The sequence below is a fragment of the Eptatretus burgeri genome, chromosome 11 (assembly GCF_056783735.1).
Source record: "Eptatretus burgeri isolate ZD-2024b chromosome 11, Ebu_testis_v1, whole genome shotgun sequence".
Taxonomy (NCBI): domain Eukaryota; kingdom Metazoa; phylum Chordata; class Myxini; order Myxiniformes; family Myxinidae; genus Eptatretus; species Eptatretus burgeri.
Window position 1 is genome coordinate 88,949,405 of NC_140971.1, and position 20,077 is coordinate 88,969,481.

The 20,077-nt window shown below is 43.3% G+C and overlaps 2 protein-coding genes across 2 annotated transcripts in view; both read right to left on the reverse strand.

The window, feature by feature from the left end:
* The window catches only part of LOC147017580 (uncharacterized), an 86,237-nt gene extending 83,584 nt beyond the window's left edge, over positions 1 to 2,653 (reverse strand). Inside the window, exon 1 of the mRNA XM_085847303.1 lies at positions 817 to 2,653. The gene's annotated coding sequence lies outside the window, so the exon portion shown is untranslated. The remainder of the gene's footprint in view (positions 1 to 816) is intronic.
* A 1,066-nt stretch (positions 2,654 to 3,719) lies between these two features.
* HYPK (huntingtin interacting protein K) lies at positions 3,720 to 13,851 on the reverse strand. The gene is made up of 4 exons (XM_085847310.1): positions 13,635 to 13,851; positions 12,231 to 12,286; positions 5,197 to 5,248; positions 3,720 to 4,468 (listed from the first exon to the last, which is right to left on the reverse strand). The coding sequence occupies exons 1-4, from the start codon at positions 13,794 to 13,796 to the stop codon at positions 4,373 to 4,375; spliced, it is 366 nt and encodes a 121-aa protein (XP_085703436.1). The 5' UTR covers positions 13,797 to 13,851; the 3' UTR covers positions 3,720 to 4,372.
* Positions 13,852 to 20,077: the final 6,226 nt, after the last annotated feature.

Genomic DNA, 20,077 nt, shown 5'->3' on the forward strand with positions numbered 1-20,077 from the left:
ATATATATATATATATATATATATATATATATATTTTAGTTTGTTCTCAGCTTATGCCAAATACCATAACTGTCAATGTTTCATTCTATCAAAGTCTGTTTCATCGAAGGTGGTCTTCCAACCATTTCATTTCCCTCTTTGGTCCACCTGAGTGCAGTCGGGATAGAGGGCCAAATGCAATGCGTTCCATCACAAAGAACAAATGTTCTGAATTAACACGATTCCCTGGTTTAAATATTGAAATCTCGCTGCCCTTCGTTGGTCGGAGTACTCTTTGCTTTTTGTCTGTCCTTTGATGACTTGTCCCTCACGTTCAGGTGCAGCTCAGAATCATGCTCAGCTTGGTGCACAAATTAGCTTTCCAAAAGCACCAGTTTAATTCTACGACAGGAGGAACCACGACATTAAAGCTCGAAATCCTCCTCCTTCACGAGACGGATGGACAGATGAATCTCCCTTTAGTAAACAACACCCATTCCTTGTCGGACTGAAAACAAAGGCGGCAATAGCTGCTCCCTCTGGCAGGGTTCAGGGGTTGAACCATTTGCACAACTCTCGGAGGTAAAAGGGGGGTATTATTTTGAGACCATGATCTGGAATCAACTACCCCCAGCATGTATGCACCGTTCGGTTCTATAATTACAGTGGTGCCCCCAGAATCCAAATTTAATTCGTTCCAAGAGGCTGTTCGGATTCCAAAACTATTTTCCCAATAAGAAATAATGGAAAGTGAATTAATCCGTTCCTGGACCCCAAGAAAACCCACTTTTAACTGAAATTACCCATGTTTAAGGTAAAATAAGATGAGTGAATGACCTTTTCTGGGTCATGAATCTTTTTCCAAGCCTGGGGGATGAGCAGGAGCATTGTCACTTCTTCCATCAGGTCTGGATGCAGCTCCGGCCTATCAGTGGCCATTGGGATCCAAAACGTAAACTGTTCAGCCTGGTGGAGGTATGTAATTAACCATGAAGCACCAAATGGTGTTTTATATCCCAGCACACTCTGTGGAGACACAAACGTGCCGTTTTCACCGCACGGTTCCACGGAGATAATCAAGAGGTGAAGCGATTTGGGTGACGCAGCATGACGTCACTACCATGCTCGCGAAAAAAAACGTTGAGGTCGTTAAAGCAGATTCATCAGAGGGCTCATCGAACGAGTTCGCTTCACGACGGGTTTTCGTGCTTTTATCGCTTCTTTATTTTTCAGAATCCTACACACGGTCGATTTCGGCAGCTCGAACATGGCAGCGAGATCAGACACACGAGTACCGCTCTCATGCTTAGCGATAAGTTCTTCTTCAACTCGATTGTCGTTCTCACGGACTTCCTCTTACTCCTATTTGCTTCACTGCTCTTCTTGGGTGCCATGGTGAATGCACAAGGGTGATAATTGAAAAAAAAAATAGATGCACAAATCAAGGTGAAAACACGAGGTAAAGTAGCGATCGACACACGAGAGATGCTTTCACGAGGACTTCCACCGACGAACTGAATGAACAAAGCGCGAAGATGCGGGTCGAACAGTTGGGGGAGACGCAAGTGAACAAACATGAACGCTACGTTGTGTTCGGTTTTCGAAAATGAGTTCGGTTTTTAGGGCAAAATTTTCTCGAAAAAATTGTTTGGATTCCAATTTGTTCAAACAATGGGGCGTTCGGATTCTGGGGGCACGATGGTATTATCAAACGTACACACAGATATTGCCATATTTAGTGACGAGAAACACCCGCTCCCTCCGGAAAAAGGGGTGGGGAGGTGATAGAATAGTGGGGCAAATAACATTGTACAGTGACTACCAACAGCCCCAGCCCACTCCCCCCTCCCATGTATGAATCAGCAAACAACTTCCATGGTACCACGTGTGGAGGTGAGAAATCGGGAGTAGTCCCCTCATCCTCATGGGGATATTTTGTCCACATGTCCCGACCCTAAAACTCCGAAACACACACGCACAATTTGGTGGAGATTGGGCCAGCCAGCAGTGTTCAACTCTATAATTATCACAGGAAAAAAAAAAAAAAAACACACACACCTTAATTATATATCAGAATATGAAAGCAGTAATTCAGACACAACACAACAATTGAGAGTTAAAAAGGTAAACCTTTCATGTTTAACATTTTTTACATCCAATTGGTTTCCTGAAAAACAATTCAATGATCCAACAAGTAAATATAGTTTACATGCCCTGGTCCAACAGGATGGTGGAGTGGTTGCACGAGCTATCTCGTCTCGGTTCGATTTGGTTCTTCACAGGCAGGCGATTACATCACAAAGTACGCCAACCCTTGAACGGAAATCAAGCTTTCTGTCCCACCTCGCATTAAATTGTAGGTAGATGTCAAGATTCCACAGTGGCCTTTGCTGAAAACAAAATAATTCCTGCCAAAACTATACACAAGTAGTTGTCTGGTTTTCTCAGGGATTCCTCAACATCAGGTTATATTGCTTGCTATCTGTGTGCTTCATGTGCAAGTTGTTGATGCTGTGTGTCTCACATTTTCAAGCTGAAATTATTATTTTTGTCACTCCCATTAACAAACTTAACTGCACAGGATTGCTCAAACGGCTTGGAAGTGTATATATATATATATATATATATATATATATATATATATATATATATATATATATATATATATATATATATATATATATATATATATATATATATATATATATATAAATAATATATATAAATATATATATATATATATATAATATATATAAATATATAAGATCCATCAAATAGCTTCTCAAAAACTGTAGAAGCAATTGATATAAAATTTCAGATACATCATCGAAGGACAAGAACACTTCAGGTTTGCAAAGATGTAGCTCTAAATATTACATGGCCAGCACATACCGATCAAAATTTACTTTCGCCAACATCAGGGATTACAGCAATAAAGACTTCATGAAACCTCCCTTAGCAGCCGAGACACTAATACCCAGTGACAATAATAAAATAAAAATAGCTCCACAAAGCAGGCATAACCCCTCAGCCCCTTGACGCAAACCAATTTCAAGATGGTGGCCATATTGAAAAATCGCAGCACGCACATTTTCGAAAGGAACCTTCCTCTACTCAACCCCAACACACCCAGCAAAAATGGATTTAATCGGACAAGGCGTTCTGCTCGAAATTGACGGAAACCAATTTCAAGATGGCTGCCGTGGCGGCCACAGTGAAAATCGCAGCATGCCCATTTTGGAAAGGAACCTTCCTCGACTCAACCCCATTATACCTCGCCAGAATAAAATCAATGTGTGAAGCCGTTTTCAAGTTATTGTCCGGAAACAAAATCCAAGATGGCTGCTCTAGCCGCCATATTGGACATCGCATCGCACCGATTATCTAAAGGAACCTTCCTCTACCCAGCCCCAACACACACTGCAAAAATGGACTTAATCAGACAAGGTGTTCTCAAAATCGACAGAAACCAATTTCAAGATGGCTGCCATGGAGGCCACATTGAAAATCGCAGCACGCCCATTTTCGAAAGGAGCCTTCCTCGACTCAACCCCAACATACCCTGCAAAAATGGATTTAATCGGACAAGGTGATCTCAAAAGTGACGGAAACCAAAAGTTGACAGACGCCCGGACGGACGCGTGCCAGACAACGCCTATGACAATACCCCTTAGCCAATTCAGGCTGAGGGGTAAAAAACACAACAAACAGATTTTTACACGTTTGGAGCTCGACCAGTATTTGAAATGCGAAATTTGATGTTTGACGATACCTTCTAACTGTCGATGTACTTTGGAGGCTTGATAAGTGTGAGCAACTGGTGACTACGACTACAAATACTATGACTTACATTGTCATTATTCCATTGGTCCAATGACCAATAATCAAAAACCAAACCCCAATGTTTTTTTGTTTTTTTTTAAAGGACATGGTTATACCAATGCAAAACAAATGATTTTAAAGAAATGTGCAATAAAATCAGGAGTAACAACTATTTGCGTAAGATCTCAACCTAAAGCTTACAAAAGGTTTGCTAATGTGGAAAAGGTCATCAACAACAATTTTGTTTTGTTCTGCAAACACAGGCTGTTGGACTTCAGAAATCTGAAACTGTTTATAAATAAAATAAAATAAAATAAAATAAAATAAATTCAGAAGACAGCAAAACCGAGCCCGAAAATACATCGTGACTGCAATAGAAATGTTCTTTAAAATCAAAACCAGCATGGATCAACGGGCAAGCATGGCATAAACCAATCTGCTTCACAGATGCACGAGCTCGATTCCATGTCGGAAACACCTGCCACCTCATCTGCGATGAGCTGCAACATGCGCCATGATACAAACGCTGGTAAATGGCAGAGCCACGTCGGCCACGGAAAGTTCGAGCGCATTACTCGGTCAACGAGACCAAAGCCTCCACTACATTTCCATGATGCTCCCGGAGACTACGTTCTGCTGTGGAACGGCTGATCTCCATCTCGTTCATCTACAAGACAAAAGCAAAGAACAATGAGCAGACCACACTCAGCTGCATTTATATCTACTTGTCGACCAGCAAGTTTGGCCATGATGTGTGGACTGCGACAAACTGTGTGTGTGTGTGTGTGTGTGTGTGTGTGTGTGTGTGTGTGTGTGTGTGTGTGTGTGTGTGTGTGTGTGTGTGTGTAATCAATTAATTTAAAAAGCAGCAAAAGCTACAGTAAAAACTAAAAAAAATAATAAATAAAAAAAACCAATCAATGAGCGAGACAATGAAAATTGTTACCTCTGCCACCGAAGGTGGATGAAGGTTTTGTTTTCACCGGTTTGTCTATAAATCTCAAAAAAAAAAGTTGTGTACGGATTCGGACAAAACTTGGACAGGTTGGGTGTGCGACAAGGATGAATACATTGAATTTTGGTTTCGATCTGGATCCGGAAATGAGAATTGTTTTTTTTTTTTTTTTTTTTTTACAAGCGATTCTTCACCATTGAGAGACGGCCAAAAAAACGATATATCGCATGACATCTCAAAACTTTGACGAGTTTTGACCAAACTTGATGGATGACTTGGTTAGGTGACAAGAACAAGCACATCAGATGTTGGTTCAGGTCCGAATCAAGATCTGGCTCATCAGTGGGATACAAAACGTAAAAAGCCTGGTGGAGGGATGCGCTCTCTCCATGCCATTCCAGTTCTTAATTTTTTTTGTGTGTTTCTTGTAAGAAACTCACAATCAGTTCCACATCTTCTTTCTTGATAGTTACTTTTGCAAGTTCTTTTTCCCTGGAAAAAATAAAATAAAAGAAAAGACGATATTAAACAAGAAAGCATTTCATAAGCAGGGTTTAAGCCATCATTTGCAAAAATCTAAATAATTTTTTTTTTTTTAAAGGTTGAATCTGGCAAATTGTTTTCATTGCAAATTAACCCAAAAAGCGAATTTGCAACAAAACTATAAAATTCAGGAGCCAAAGTGAATCTCACACACCTATCCAATTTTGACGCAGCCGAGACTGAGCGAGTAAAATATTTCAGCATTACTGTGAAAAAAGTAAAATGAATGCCGAGAAGATGGACAAAGCCAAAGAGAAGGAATGAGAGAATTAGATGTGAAGGAAAAGTTAAAAAAAACTACCAGGAGACTCTAAGATTAAAAGATTAATTTTGAAATAGTTGATCATCGATGCAAAAGCAGAAAACAACTCGAAAAACACAGCAAATACAAGTCTTTAACGTGAAGGCAAGTGCTCCAATTAACCAGAAATGATGATTCTATTTTTATAAGCAACACCGATCCAACACAAACGATGAGACCAAATAATTATTGGTACTCGATGCAGTGATTATTATTCATGGTCTTTTCGGATGCAACATGTGGCTGGACGGGTGCATCAATGTTTGCCTCTGGCACAGCCATGGCACTGACAGTGCCATAAGGATGGGAGCAGGACTGGCGAAATCTGGACAGGGTGCCGACGATAGTTCACCAACTCTTCACAAAGAACACAGTGGGGTCTTTATCATTGACTAATGCTGGCAGACGGGATGCCCAGTTTAACGTCCAGTGGATGGATGGTGATCACTTGGATTAATCGCCTTGCCTGCGAAACACCAGAATGACAGTCCATAGCTGGGTCAAGATTCAAACCCAAGCAAGACAGCTGAGAGGTGAAGATGCCTACTTCTGGAGTGGTCTCGACTTTCTAGCAAGCCATGAATCCGCGATTGTGGAATGGAAACAATTCTGCCTCAAGCTATTGATTGAGGGTTCAATTCCCGATATCAATGAATCCGAATAAAGAGTCATTATTTTACTGTACGGGTCTGGTGCTGAATCAGACATCAAAGCCAGCTGAAGATTCCTCTTTCAACTGCACAACTGAACAAACTGATAATCATGTGCTTCATTTTTCCAACCTGCATACCTGGCCTTGTTTGAAGTTTGCGTGCATATTTTGCACTGGTAGTTTCATTTCGACCAATCGCATTTGTGAGTGGGATTTTGGATTGGCAAGAGAGCTCAGAGGAAGCATGTATAGTTGTCTGCAGCTGCCGAATCTGGATTGGATTCCTGGCCCAACTATAAACTTTCACCCTGGTGCTCCTCAGGAAGGGAGTTGCATCGATGAGTATGCAATCCTTTGAGTCATTTGTAGACAAAGGAGTCATTTGTAGACATTAAATATCCCACAGTATCCCATGGGCCTTCTGACCCAATGTGTGAACTGTGACCCAGATTTCTGCCAATGGCACAATTTGCCAATTCCTTTCTGGATCTGGTGATGACCAACTGACACAAACAGCTCCGACTCAATCTTCGATAATGTGAAATTTGCTGCAATAAATCCTCCACAAATAAGAATAGAAATAAAAATAAAAATGAGCATTTTCTCCCCTCCCTCAGTTTATTTGTTCAAATGCTCTTTCATCCCATGTTGCAGGGTTATTTTTTTTTTTTTATTCCAGCTCACTTGCGTTTGAGCTTGTATCCAGCTTATTCACATTCCACCTCTTCCTCAAAGGTATCCCTCTACCTTGTTGTTGTTTTCCTGCTCTCCACCATAGTGTAGCTGTTCTGTGTTCTTGCTCTTCCATGAGCCCAAACTTTGTACAGGAAGCTATTGTTCCAATTCCATTATCACGGGATTTCATTTCGACCAATCGCGATTTTTGAGCCGAGGGGAGTCATTGTTTGCATCCAGTGCATGAACGATTATCTCCCATTACTCGCCTCATGGAGTTTCTCACGCATCGTTTTTAATGAGCCTAAACGTAAAGCGATGGACAAAGTTAGTTGTACTAAAAGACAGAGAAAGATTATGATATTGGGCGAAAATATCAAGTTGTTACATCGGTTGGTTCGAGGAGAAAATTCAACATCTGTTTGGGCCGCCATTACAGGGTCGATGATTGTCGGTAGAATCTTCCCCATTGTACTCTTCTTCATTGTCCTTCAAATCGCATTCCCAAACATTCATTTTCCAACCTTATTGCCAAACACTTAATTTCCGACTCCCGGATTTGAAGGCCTGTTCTCAAACATTCTCATGCACAGCTCATGAAACAAAGAGGTGAAGGGATTCATTACAGAACATGTTTTTAACATCGACGAGACGGAAGATTATGTCACCTCATTCCTTAGTCCCCAAGCAAGGAAGATCGTGGTTCAAGTGAAGGTGATTTAAGGATCGTGGTTCTCTTCTCCGTCCGTCGTGGTAATGCTGCAGACGCCTTTGTCATACAAGTAATGCTGCTTTTCCATCCGCCGAATCAGCTTCCCTGCATATCCCTTCCCCCCTCTAACAGCATCATCCCGAGCTAAATCTTGTGGTTTCTATTTCCGGCAGAGTACAGTGCAAGTAAATATTGTTACGTCTGAGGTGGGTATGCATTCAAAGGGTAATTAGGATGTTTAATTAGGTATGCCATGCTGTTCGAGTTTACCAGGATCTCGATGTAATAAGTAGCAATTCAGTGGTGATAACTTGTCTAGTAAATGTCCATTTCTTCAAGGGGGAAATGATAATTGTCGCGTAATTAGTTAGGCAGACGGGTTAGGGTAAGTGTGTCTGCGTAAACCCCTTTTAGTATTCCCTGGAGGCTTGCCGTGACGTCACAGGACAGTGCTGCGGATGGCTCCACCCCGTGATCACGATTGGATCACGATTGGCTAACAGCTCGATTGGAAGTGACGACTCTCGAGGATAAAAAGGTGCTGTTCAGGGAAAAGGGGTGGGAGGAAGAAGATCGGTAAAGAAAAACCGTTTTTGGTGGAGGCTGTTGTGCTGGGAGCGTGCTGTTTTGTTGCGCCGATTCAATCCTGGATTCATCGTGTCTCGTGGCCTTGCTGTGCCTCGTGCCTCACCTCGGTTGGCTCTGGGGTTCTGCTGGCTCGGAGTATGGGGTCGAACGGCGGGCGGACCTGCCTCCCTCTCCTGCTCGCAACTTGGCGCCAGAACTGGCTCCCAGGCGGCTGTGAGCGGTCTTGGGACGACAACAGGAGGTCGACAGCACCACGGTGTCTCCTGCACCAGACGAGCGCAATGCCAGCTCATCCGACGCCAATGCAGGGACTGTTGCGTCTACACCACGGGCCAGCTACGGTGTGTGTGTGTGTGTGTGTGTGTGTGTGTGTGTGTGTGTGTGTGTGTGTGTGTGTGTGTGTGTGTGTGTGTGTGTGTGTGTGTGTGTGTGTGTGTGTGTGTGTGTGTGTGTGTGTGTGTGTGTGTGTGTGTGTGTGTGTGTGTGTGTGTGTGTGTGTGTGTGTGTGTGTGTACCTGGCACCTTCGAGGGTTTGAGATTTGTATATCCATTGGAATTGTTTGCGTTTTCCCCACGCCCGAACCCACACCACCATCCCGTCGAATCGCCCCGGATCCCTCCTCTTGTCGAGTCTTGTTATTTCTGGTTAGAGAAATAAACGTTATTAACTCAGTGAAAAGCGACTCGTGCCACCTTCCTCGTCCCGTTTGCGGTAGAGCGATTAAAACCGCCATCTTTGGGTTATAAAAAAATAAACCGCCTCCATCGTTTCGGCTCATTCTACGTTGGCGGGACTGTTCAAGTCCCGTGAACGTCACAATATGTTTACCATCACCCATCTCGCAGTGTTGTAATAAATTTTAAAATAATAATAATTATAATAATAACATAATTTTTTTTAAATCATGTTTTTGTTTACTTCACACCGTATTTAAATGTTTATTTCAATGTTAACAATCTTTATATACATATTTACGTGTTTATTTCAATAGTAATGTGTTATTTCTGGCTACCGTCGATCTTCCTCGATATCTTCTCGAAGTCCAGGAACTGAACCCCTGGTTTTCCATTGGCCCTTGGTTTCAATCGCGGCATTTTCCAGGAACCTAATCTGCACGATATTGGAGGGTTTCCTGTATAAAGTGAAATGAATGAATGAAAGAATTAATTAATTAATTAATGTTTTCTTGAACACTGGAAGCTCAGCCAAATTTTGAATTTATGCCCAAATCTACTGGGACAACTGGATGGGAAGAATAGCCACAGCCTTCAAAAATCATGTAAACCAGCAACCAAGTGCTGGATAACAATGAATGAATTGATGCAGCTTAATCAGGTTATAAATGCAAATTCACTCACTCTGATAATCTACGATGCAATGTCATGGCAGAGGATTGGAAACTCACTGCCAACTAAGCCAATCAGCGACTCACTTGATGCCACAATGCAAGAACTCTTCTCGTGTTTTCCCTCATTCAAAATTACAGGAAAGAAAACCTCTCCACTCACTAATTTATACACAGGAAAATGTAATTAACCACGAGAACGCACTCAGAGTGCATACCTCCACCAGTCTGAACAATACATTTTGTATCCCACAGATAGGCCGGATCTGGATCTACACAACTTAGAGGGGAACCCCCACCGCCCCACCATTAAAGGGGGCCCTCGCCACCCCACCACCCACACACAGACCACCTTCACGCGAATCCATCCTTTGATACCCCACAAATAGATGGTGTCTTTTTCCGAATTAGAAAGTAAATTTGCGATTAAATGTCTAAACCTTCTTCTTCGTCAGATTAGCCACGACGTCACCCGGGAGTCAATTGCCAGATCCGTAATGCGTATGGGTTACATTGCGGTAAGATTAAACTCAAACTGCAAAAAAATTTTCGATTTTCCATAAATATGCCGCATTGATGCATCCTTGGTGCTTGTATAGCAATACAAACCGAGATGGTTTCCTGCTAGACCAATGGCCGAAACACCTTAAGTCTTCCAGAAATCGGACAAGGTTTGACCGACATAACCAAGTGTGGATCAGGCCGACTAAGTGTTTGCTTCTGTGCTCGGGAACGTATTTCAGAACAACATTATAAGATAACAGAGATGGCTCGATCTTGTAGTTATCCACCACGATTGAGAGAGGATGCCACCCACACGATTAAGCAGAAGAAACAGCCATCACTCAAAACTGAAACAACATCTCTGCTGAGCTACCGCGGTGCATGTACATGGTTGATTTGAGCAGTGAATCAAACGCATGTTGCCATTGTCCGGCAGTCACAAGAATACTTGAAAACTATTATCGATTAACACAAATTTATACAAATCAGATGAACCACCGTCGATTTATAGTGGAGAGAAAGGATGGACGTATCAACTACTCCTCCGAGAGGATTTGCCTTGGACATTAAAACTTTGAGGATACCACCCCCCCCACCCCAACAACCATCCCACACCCCTCTCCCACACCACCCATCACTGCTCTCCCCCACCACCATCAGCCTGCGACGGTGGGACAATGCATTCGTCGCCCATGATGGGCATTTCTGCTCTCGTAATATATATAAACCTCGTAATATAGCGAGTAATTGATTGATTGATGGTCTTTGGCTGCTTGGAAAAGGTGAACGAGGTGGTTTGCCATTGTCTTCCAAGCAATTTGAAATTGTTCAGGATGCCGGTGGCAACACCTACACTTGGCGATGAACACCGCTGGACGCGCACCGCGCACCACCAGCTGGACGTAGCTAAAAACTAATATTAAACCAAGGTGGCTAGGATTTTATAAATAAAATAGACTCCTCCCATGCTCTTCGAGCCGAAGAAGCTGCATAAAGCAAACATGAAAGGCTACACAAGGTAATCGCTATGCTGTTTCAAACCCTTCCCAGAGTTCCTCCACAGCTATAAAAGACATTCACAAAGAGTACACACATGAGAATCCCAATGCTTCACACACCACCAGCTGGACGCACGCCACGCACCAACAGCTGGATGCAGCTCACAGCTGATATATTAAACCCAGGTGGCTAGGATTTTATAAATAAAATAGACTCCTCCCATGCTCTTCGAGTCGGAGAAGCTGCATAAAGCAAACATGAAAGGCTACACAAGGTAATCGCTATGCTGTTTCAAACCCTTCCCAGAGTTCCTCCACAGCTATAAAAGACATTCACAAAGAGTACACACAAGAGAATCCCAATGCTCCACATACCCTCAGCTGCCGGACCTGTTTTATTATTTGTCTTTGCAGCTGTGGAGGAACTCTGGATGTTATCTTTGCGGGTGGTCTTTGGGTAGGGGGGAGGGTGAGAAGTCGGGGGAAATAAATTCTCTATTCAAGCATTTCATGTCGCACCACCTCCAGGTGGAGGAGGGTATTACAAGTTTCCACCATTTACAGTCCAGTATCGCAGTCCCATTTTCCAGTGCAGTGGGGCGTTTTGAATTCTAAGCAGTGGGTGTTTTTGCTTCATTGATGCACGTAACCCAGATTTTTATTTTTGGCTATACAGAGCTGTCAGTTGCCTATACACCACCCAAATAAAAGGTTTGCGTCAGAAGAACCTGTTGCATGCTTGCAACAAGATTGCCTGTAGGGCGGTTACTCTGCAAGCATCTACAATTCTCAAGAAGTATACAGCCTTGTCTGATCACTGATGTATGTTATAACGCAAGTGGTGAATATTGCCGTTCGCGGTCAATGGAAACAAAATGGCGCCCATGACCCACGTGACCAGAAATTTCCGGGACACACAATGTTGCAACTCTCTTATACAAGGACTCAACTCAAGCCCTGCCCTCACACTCTCCTCGCGCCCCTCAGCCCTCAGCCCTCCCCTCCGTCCACGCTGGAATCTAAACACAAGCACCAAACTAATGTCCATCGACCTCAATCTGTAGGGGCTGTGGAAAAGCATCATTCAATGTCAATGCAAACAGATACGATCGTGAGAATATGATTGGAGGAAATAGTTTGAAAATGATTTAATACCTCTCTTGCTTTGCACTCTGTTCGCGCGTCCTCCTGTCTCCAATGACGGACATTGCCTGCAAGACAAGTACCGTACAACACAAGGATGAACACCACACACAGGTACAATGTACAATGTACAGCACAACAAAGATAATCACCATAACAAACATTACGTCATGTCATCCACATGAAGAAGAGGAAGAAGGCGGCGGAGGGGAAGAAGGGGAAGAAGAAGGAAGAAGAAGGCGGCGGAGGGGAAGAAGGGGAAGAAGAAGGAAGAAGAAGGCGGCGGAGGGGAAGAAGAGGAAGAAGGAAGAAGAAGGCGGCGGAGGGGAAGAAGGGGAAGAAGAAGGAAGAAGAAGAAGGCGGAGGGGAAGAAGGGGAAGAAGAAGGAAGAAGAAGGCGGCGGAGGGGAAGAAGGGGAAGAAGAAGGAAGAAGAAGAAGGCGGCGGAGGGGAAGAAGGGGAAGAAGAAGGAAGAAGAAGGCGGCGGAGGGGAAGAAGGGAAGAAGAAGGAAGAAGAAGGCGGCGGAGGGGAAGAAGGGGAAGAAGAAGGAAGAAGAAGGCGGCCGAGGGGAAGAAGGGGAAGAAGAAGGAAGAAGAAGGCGGCGGAGGGGAAGAAGGGGAAGAAGAAGGAAGAAGAAGGCGGCGGAGGGGAAGAAGGGGAAGAAGAAGGAAGAAGAAGAAGGCGGCGGAGGGGAAGAAGGGGAAGAAGAAGGAAGAAGAAAAAGGCGGAGGGGAAGAAGTGGAAGAAGAAGGAAGATGAAGAAGGCGGAGGGGAAGAAGGGGAAGAAGAAGGAAGATGAAGAAGGCAGAGGGGAAGAAGGGGAAGAAGAAGGAAGAAGAAGAAGGCAGAGGGGAGAAGGGGAAGAAGAAGGAAGAAGAAGAAGGCAGAGGGGAAGAAGGGGAAGAAGGGGAAGAAGAAGGAAGAAGAAGGCAGAGGGGAAGAAGGGGAAGAAGAAGAAGGCAGAGGGGAAGAAGGGGAAGAAGAAGGAAGAAGAAGAAGGCAGAGGGGAAGAAGGGGAAGAAGAAGGAAGAAGAAGGCAGAGGGGAAGAAGGGGAAGAAGAAGGAAGAAGAAGAAGGAAGAAGAAGAAGGCAGAGGGGAAGAAGGGGAAGAAGAAGGAAGAAGAAGAAGGCAGAGGGGAAGAAGGGGAAGAAGAAGGAAGAAGAAGGCAGAGGGGAAGAAGGGGAAGAAGAAGGAAGAAGAAGAAGGCAGAGGGGAAGAAGGGGTAGAAGGTGAAGATGAAGGCGAAGAGGAAGAAGGGGAAGAGGAAAAAGAAGGCGAAAGCGAAGGAGAAGAAGAAGAATTCTCGTCCCCAAACTGCGAATGACCAACTGAGGTTTTACCAACTCCGAGAGGTGAGAAAAGTGAAATAAATAAAAAATCCGCTGAATACACACGAAACCATTCCGAGCACTCACGCTTTCGAGGTTCGATGCCGAAATCTCCTTTTCCTCCGCATAGTCCGTGACCTTCTCAAGATCCGCAGCACCGCTATCATGTTTTTTGGGCCTGTCCGTCGACCGTCCGTGACAATTTTCTTCCGCATTCAACTCCAGCTCACCATCAGCACGCGCGGCCATGTTGAATAAGCTGCGTCCACAACCACGTGCACATTTACTCGTTCCTTCACGTGGTTAAAGTTTCCAAAGTTTAAAGATATTTGGTAATACTTACATCGTGTACATTAAGAGTATACGCTGTACAACACGGAAAGGGGGAAGGAGGCCAAAGAGGAGGATAAACAAACGTTGTCATCTTTTTTTATGGCACACGCGCATAATATCGCCATGGACACCACACACTGCGTTAATAGATAAATGACACTAAAACGGTTCGTTGCCTTGAGGCAGACAAAACTACATAATAAATCGAACTGACAAATAAATACAAAAAAATAAAGACATTTCAACAGCATTTCTGAAGCGACGTTAAATTAAACGTGACAAGCACAGACAGACAGGGAGTGAAAACATCACCTCCGTTCACCTTCGAACTTTTGATTCAAGGACGAATTGATGAGATTTTGGTGAAGATCCGGATCACTGAGCTCAATAATATGGAGGAACCACCCGATGATGAGTGCGCTTGCTGATGAGGCCACGCGGCGCCATATTGGGACTCCCAACGGCCCGAAATGTGGAACCTGAGAACTTTAATACGTGTGAAATGACTTCCCATAGACAGAAGATTGTTTGTTGTTGCATCGAAATGCAACACACGATGGCATTGTGCATGCCTCCCTTACGGTTGTGGTGAGTACCAAGATGGCGGCCAGTGACCAGTGCTCCAAGTGATCCAGTTATATTTAGATCAGTGATCCAGATACAAGAAGTTGTATATTTTTAAGCCTCCCTCTATATTATAATCTATACTGTAGCATCGAAGGCTTATTGGTGTTGTACAGTTTGTTTGGACTATTAGTGCCCCACAATATTTAACTTTTCAGAGTTTCTGAGACTCCCAGGAGTACCAAACCACATTTTAGAAAAAAAAAATCATTTTTCTTCTCACGCTCTCAACACTCCAACTTTCCAAACTGTCAATTTCCCAGCTGTTTCTCGGAGGCGGCTGGGACTTTCGGAATGATATTCTGCATCAATAATGTGAATAGAAAGTATGTGTGGTTGGCCTAATTTTTGACTGACCTATTATAATTTAAGGTCATGACCCAATTGTTGGCATTTTCACCAAAACTCGACTAATGTTTGTCTGATCAGACTGAAATTGCCCTCTCTAGATAGCCGAGAGCAAGTCGCATTTATGCTTACTTTACATCACACCCCTTCGAGTTAAACGTCAAGCTCAAATGGCAGTCTGAAAAAAACAAAAGAAAAACTAGCCGGGAGGCGACGATGGTCCGCGGGCATTATTGAACAATGCCACGATAGGTACAATTGAGTTAGTGGAAGCCCTACGGTAATAAGCTCAAATGAGCTAAGATCCTCCTCCTCCTAATGATGATGTCATAAAAACGAATATGACGTCATTGTGATGTATCAGGTTTGCGATAAATTATCTGTGCTAATGCCCGGCTTGATTCCCGCAAACAAAATTGAAACAGCTTGCCTAGTTTTGGAGATAATGGTATAGGTGATTTCCATTAGCAGCGATTTATCACGTCAACTTTTTTTTCCTCGGAAGAATTTCCAGAATCGGAGATGGTTACTGCCTGCGCGTGGGCTTTCTGCATATACATGGCAAGTTTCACGAAGATCCGATGAAAACTCTGGGTTCTGAAACAAAAAGTCAAAAAATAGGAATGACGTCATAAAAATAATGACGTCATAGTGATGCATCATATGTGCAGTAATTCATCTCCGCTAATGCCCTGTTCGATTCCCGCAAACAGAATTCAAAAAGCTTGCCGAGTTTAAGATAATTTTTTTGGCGATTTCCATTAGCGGAGATATTTTGACGTCATAACTTTTTTCTGGGAGGAATTTTCAAAATCGGAGATGGTTAATGTCTGCGCAGGATATTTCTACATATATACGCCAAATTTCAGGAAGTTTCGATGAAAACTGTCGGCTGTGAAACAAAAAAGTCCACAAGAACAACAACGTGAGTCAGACTTAGAGATCCTCCACGAGGATCTAAAAATACATAAAAAAATAAAAAGTTCAAGTGGGCGTGGCTCCGCCCACAAGGGGCATGGGACACCCCTCATACAAAAAGACACAACTAGACCATGATATCTAGCTTGTTTCCAAGTTTCATCAGGATCGCATCAAAGGTCATGGAGCTATGCTCTGGAGAGAGTCACAAACAGACACACAGACACAACGAAAATAGTTGCTGGCGCCCACGAACCAAAAAAAGACGACATTTTTTGGTCATTGCTCAATTCTGCCATTGCGGAATCTGAAACACTGCTTGGCCTTCCAAGATACTCTTGCATCATAATAGTGGATCTGCACTGAAGTTGTGCATCTGATTATTTGATTTGTGTCCTTGACCTACATTTTTTTGGATTGTGACCTAATTAACAAAAAACACGCGGCCATCATCGAATTGTGGGCCAAGGGTAAGTCGCAATTGCTTTATGATTGCAGATATCTAGCTTTGAGTGATTCTTCCCAACAGTGAGAGAAAGAGCCAAAAAGAAAAAAATAGCAGCCATGATATTTCAAAAAGTTGTGGATAGATTTCGATGAAACTTGCTGGACGAGTTGGATGGGTGACAGGAACAAGCCGATTCGATTTTGGTTCCGATCCAGATCCGCCCTATCAGTGGAATACAAAACGTATGTGAACTGTACATCCTGCTGGAAGTGTGTGCTCCACCCAGTGCCATTCTAGCTTATTGATGTGTTTTTGTAGTGTATAGACAATGCATTAACGATTTGGGTTATATTCAAATAGCAGACAAAGCTTTTCAGTTTTATTGTATACATTCACATTCTAATCGTACATATTTCTAAAGTACATACTTTATAGACGTACATACATTCTTAGTAGTGCATCCTTTATAGACGTATCCATACTGGTAAACACAAGGTTGCGTTTGTGGCCAACGTCAGCACATTATGTTTAGACAGACAGACAAATGTATCCGAATGCAATACCATCTTCTCTGGCGAGAGTAATTACTGCACTGAATCTAAAAACGCAGTACAACTTATGTAGTGTAATTATCAGGGTTATGGTGGGGAAGGAGGGAGTGTCCATTGACTGGTCTCTGAATGTCCTTTCATTAAAATCATTATTATTTCAGATAGTCATATATTATTTATTATTTCATAAAAAGACATCATTAAAAGTACTTTTATGTCTCCCAGTCTTTGTTCTGCATGTGATTTCTGTACAAGCTCAATGACTGAGTCATACTTCAATGGATGTATTCAAGGAAAAGTTCCATGGTTAGCACTTTGAGCCTTCTGCACATCCGTTTCCTTCTTGTCGCTGGTCTCATGGATTTTTCGCCAAAAACTATTTTTCTACATGAAGTATCGGCTCATGGAATAGTGAGGCGCCAAATGTAAAAGGCAATGCATGAACAGTGGATCAGGGGGACAACATGTGGACACAAGTGATTGCAAAGAGATGAGAGATGGAAATAACCTGGAAGTAGACGAGGAGATGATGTAGGTGAAGATGAATGAGGACCTGAATGGTGTTGTGCCGACTTGAAATCTTGATGGGAGGGAGGGGTGTGATTGAATGGATGAAGGAAGGATGTTTCACCAGCGGAGTCATAGGGGTGAGCAGTAAGCCTGAACCTTGGGAGATGAAAATTAGTTGTTTGTTGGAATGTGTGCAACCTGCAGGGATGGAGATATGAAAAAGAGAAGATCGGCACCAAGACCTAAGAAGAGGTGGTTGGAGAACGAAAACACCAGCAGGCCCAGTGATTCTGCTTGCGAGTGACATTGAAAGCTTTGGATTCCAGAGAATACAGGTGTAGTTATGAAGTGGGGGCCCCAGACAAGAGGAGAGTAGTCCTCCACTGAGCTATGGAAAAGACCTTGTACTCTTTCGGCTGCAAGTTCAAATTTAATAATGAAGGACTTGACATGAGTGAGGACACAGTCAGCAGCTGGCTTTGGCATCCAGTTTAAATGTAGGGTCTTGTCCAGGAGAGATCATGACTGATTGCGATGACCAGAAGCTCAATAAATTGAATCACTTCCATTGGTCACTTGTGGAGAAGCTCTCATACATACATAGGTGGGTTCATAAGACGTCTCTAAGTCTCTAAGTAGCAACTGTTAAGTGCCTTGTACATTATTTGCATTTCATTTCTATTAGTCGTGATAACTCTGCTTCTTTCGTGCTCCCCTCCTTCCCCACCTATTATAAATAAACCCATGTGTTAAATGTATCAGTTCATTTTTGTGTTTCTTTTATTGGTTTAACACGGTGCGTGTTGGAGAATTAGCCAGGCTGTTGCCGCTGTAAAAGGGACATTTGGACCGACGAAAGCTCGGTGACCATCCGCTCGGGTTGCACACGGTTCGAGTACGCTAGCGACTCGTTTGTACGAGCAGCGTCGAGGGTGAATTTCCCCAGTAGTTTGGACCACGTGGGTATTTAGGTAAATTGAAATTGGCAACCGACTCTACTATTGGCGAACTTCGGTCCGATAAGGGACCCGTCGGCTCCGGAGTTATCTGGGGTAACGACCTATACATTCCGGGTGATCGGTGGAGCCGACTCTACTACTCCATCTGATGGTCGTGCTCGTCACCGATACCCGGCCCCATAACAATTGGTGTCAGGAGTGGGATTCGTACCTCTCCGTCTCCACGAAATTCAGGGATTCAGATCAGGGGTGTGGGGAGCGAACCCCCCCCCCCCCCGCTTTCCTCAAATTACGAGCATTTTAAAATTTATTCCCAACACGCAGCATGTTGAGCAAAGACGAGCTGAGGCAGGTGGGTAGTGGTAATAGTGTAGATGAACCCATGGTCCAGGACACCACCCCCATGCAGGAACTCTCCCCGCAACCAGACGCAACCAGAGTCCGAAGGGGGCGCAGGGGCGGCGTATGACACCCCCCCTCCCCCCTCCCGTCGGGCTTCCTCCCCGATCCCGGCCGGTTCCGCACACCATCATGGCGGATCGGCTCCGCCACCCGACATGAACCAGTTCATAGAAATGATGCAAAGCATGGTGATAGACATGAAAAATGAAATGAAAACGAATGCACACGAAATAAAAGCGGATATGCAGGCACTGAGGGGCGATATGGACGCAAATATGCAAACACTGAGGGGCGATATGGATGCAAATATGCAAGCACTGAGGGGCGATATGCAAAACCAGCGGGGTGAGATGCAGTGCATGGGGTTAAACCTCCAGGCAGGGCAAAAGGCAATAAGGGCGATTGCATGTGGTGAGATGCGGACAACGGATTGCATCATGGCGGCACCACGTGGCAGAGGGACCGAACCGACGGAGTGTGCAATGTGTCCGGCCCGCGATGGAGACGGGTAAGGTCGGGACGAGAGACCCCACGACGATAATTGGGGAAACGTGTAAACTGAGACACGAGGGGACTAAGGAATAAGCAAAAGAGGTGACGCAAAAATTTATGGTGACGGAGACACGGATAATAAAGGAGACAAGGGGAGAAATTAATGAATTTGAGGGGACGACGGAGAAATTAACAGAGACACGGGAGAGAGAGGAGATAGAGGGTGAATTGGACGAAACTACAGATGAACACACACAGGTAGAGCTAAGAGGGGACATTGGGGTCGAGCTTGGGGAATGTATCGTGACCCGGTGCGAGCAGCAGGATAGCCTCCTTTCGGAAGAAGGGGAGACGCTATGCTCCCTTGAAGCAGATCACGACGAGGTGAGTCCGGTCGTGCCAAACGAGGTAGAGGGATGGCTGATGCTAACGGGTACACGTGCAGCTTGGGGGTAAAGAGATCCCAGGACCTCTTGAGTTAACATGATTCCCCAGCATGATTTTCCCAGTGTGTGTGGTTAAGGGTACGAGTACGAGAAATACACATAAATAAACATAAATATATATATATATATATATATATATATATATATATATGTATATATATATATATATATATATGTATATATATATATATATATATATATATATATATATATATATATATATATATATGTATATATATATATATATATATGTATATATATATATATATATATGTATATATATATATATATATATGTATATATATATATATATATGTATATATATATATATATATGTATATATATATATATATATATATATATATATATATATATATATATGTATATATATATATATATATATATATGTATATATATATATATATATATATATATATATATATATATATATATATATATATATGTTGTTCTTCTTTCAGCTGCTGCCATTAGGGGTCAC

Coding starts and splice junctions, on each gene's coding strand:
- HYPK (XM_085847310.1), bottom strand. CDS start 13,796: ATGGCCGCGCGTGCTGATGGTGAGCTGGAGTTGAATGCGGAAGAAAAT. Junction 12,287..13,634: donor CGGCATCGAACCTCGAAAGC/GTGAGTGCTCGG, acceptor CTTGTCTTGCAG/GCAATGTCCGTCATTGGAGA. Junction 4,469..5,196: donor AAGAAGATGTGGAACTGATT/GTGAGTTTCTTA, acceptor TTTGTCTTGTAG/ATGAACGAGATGGAGATCAG.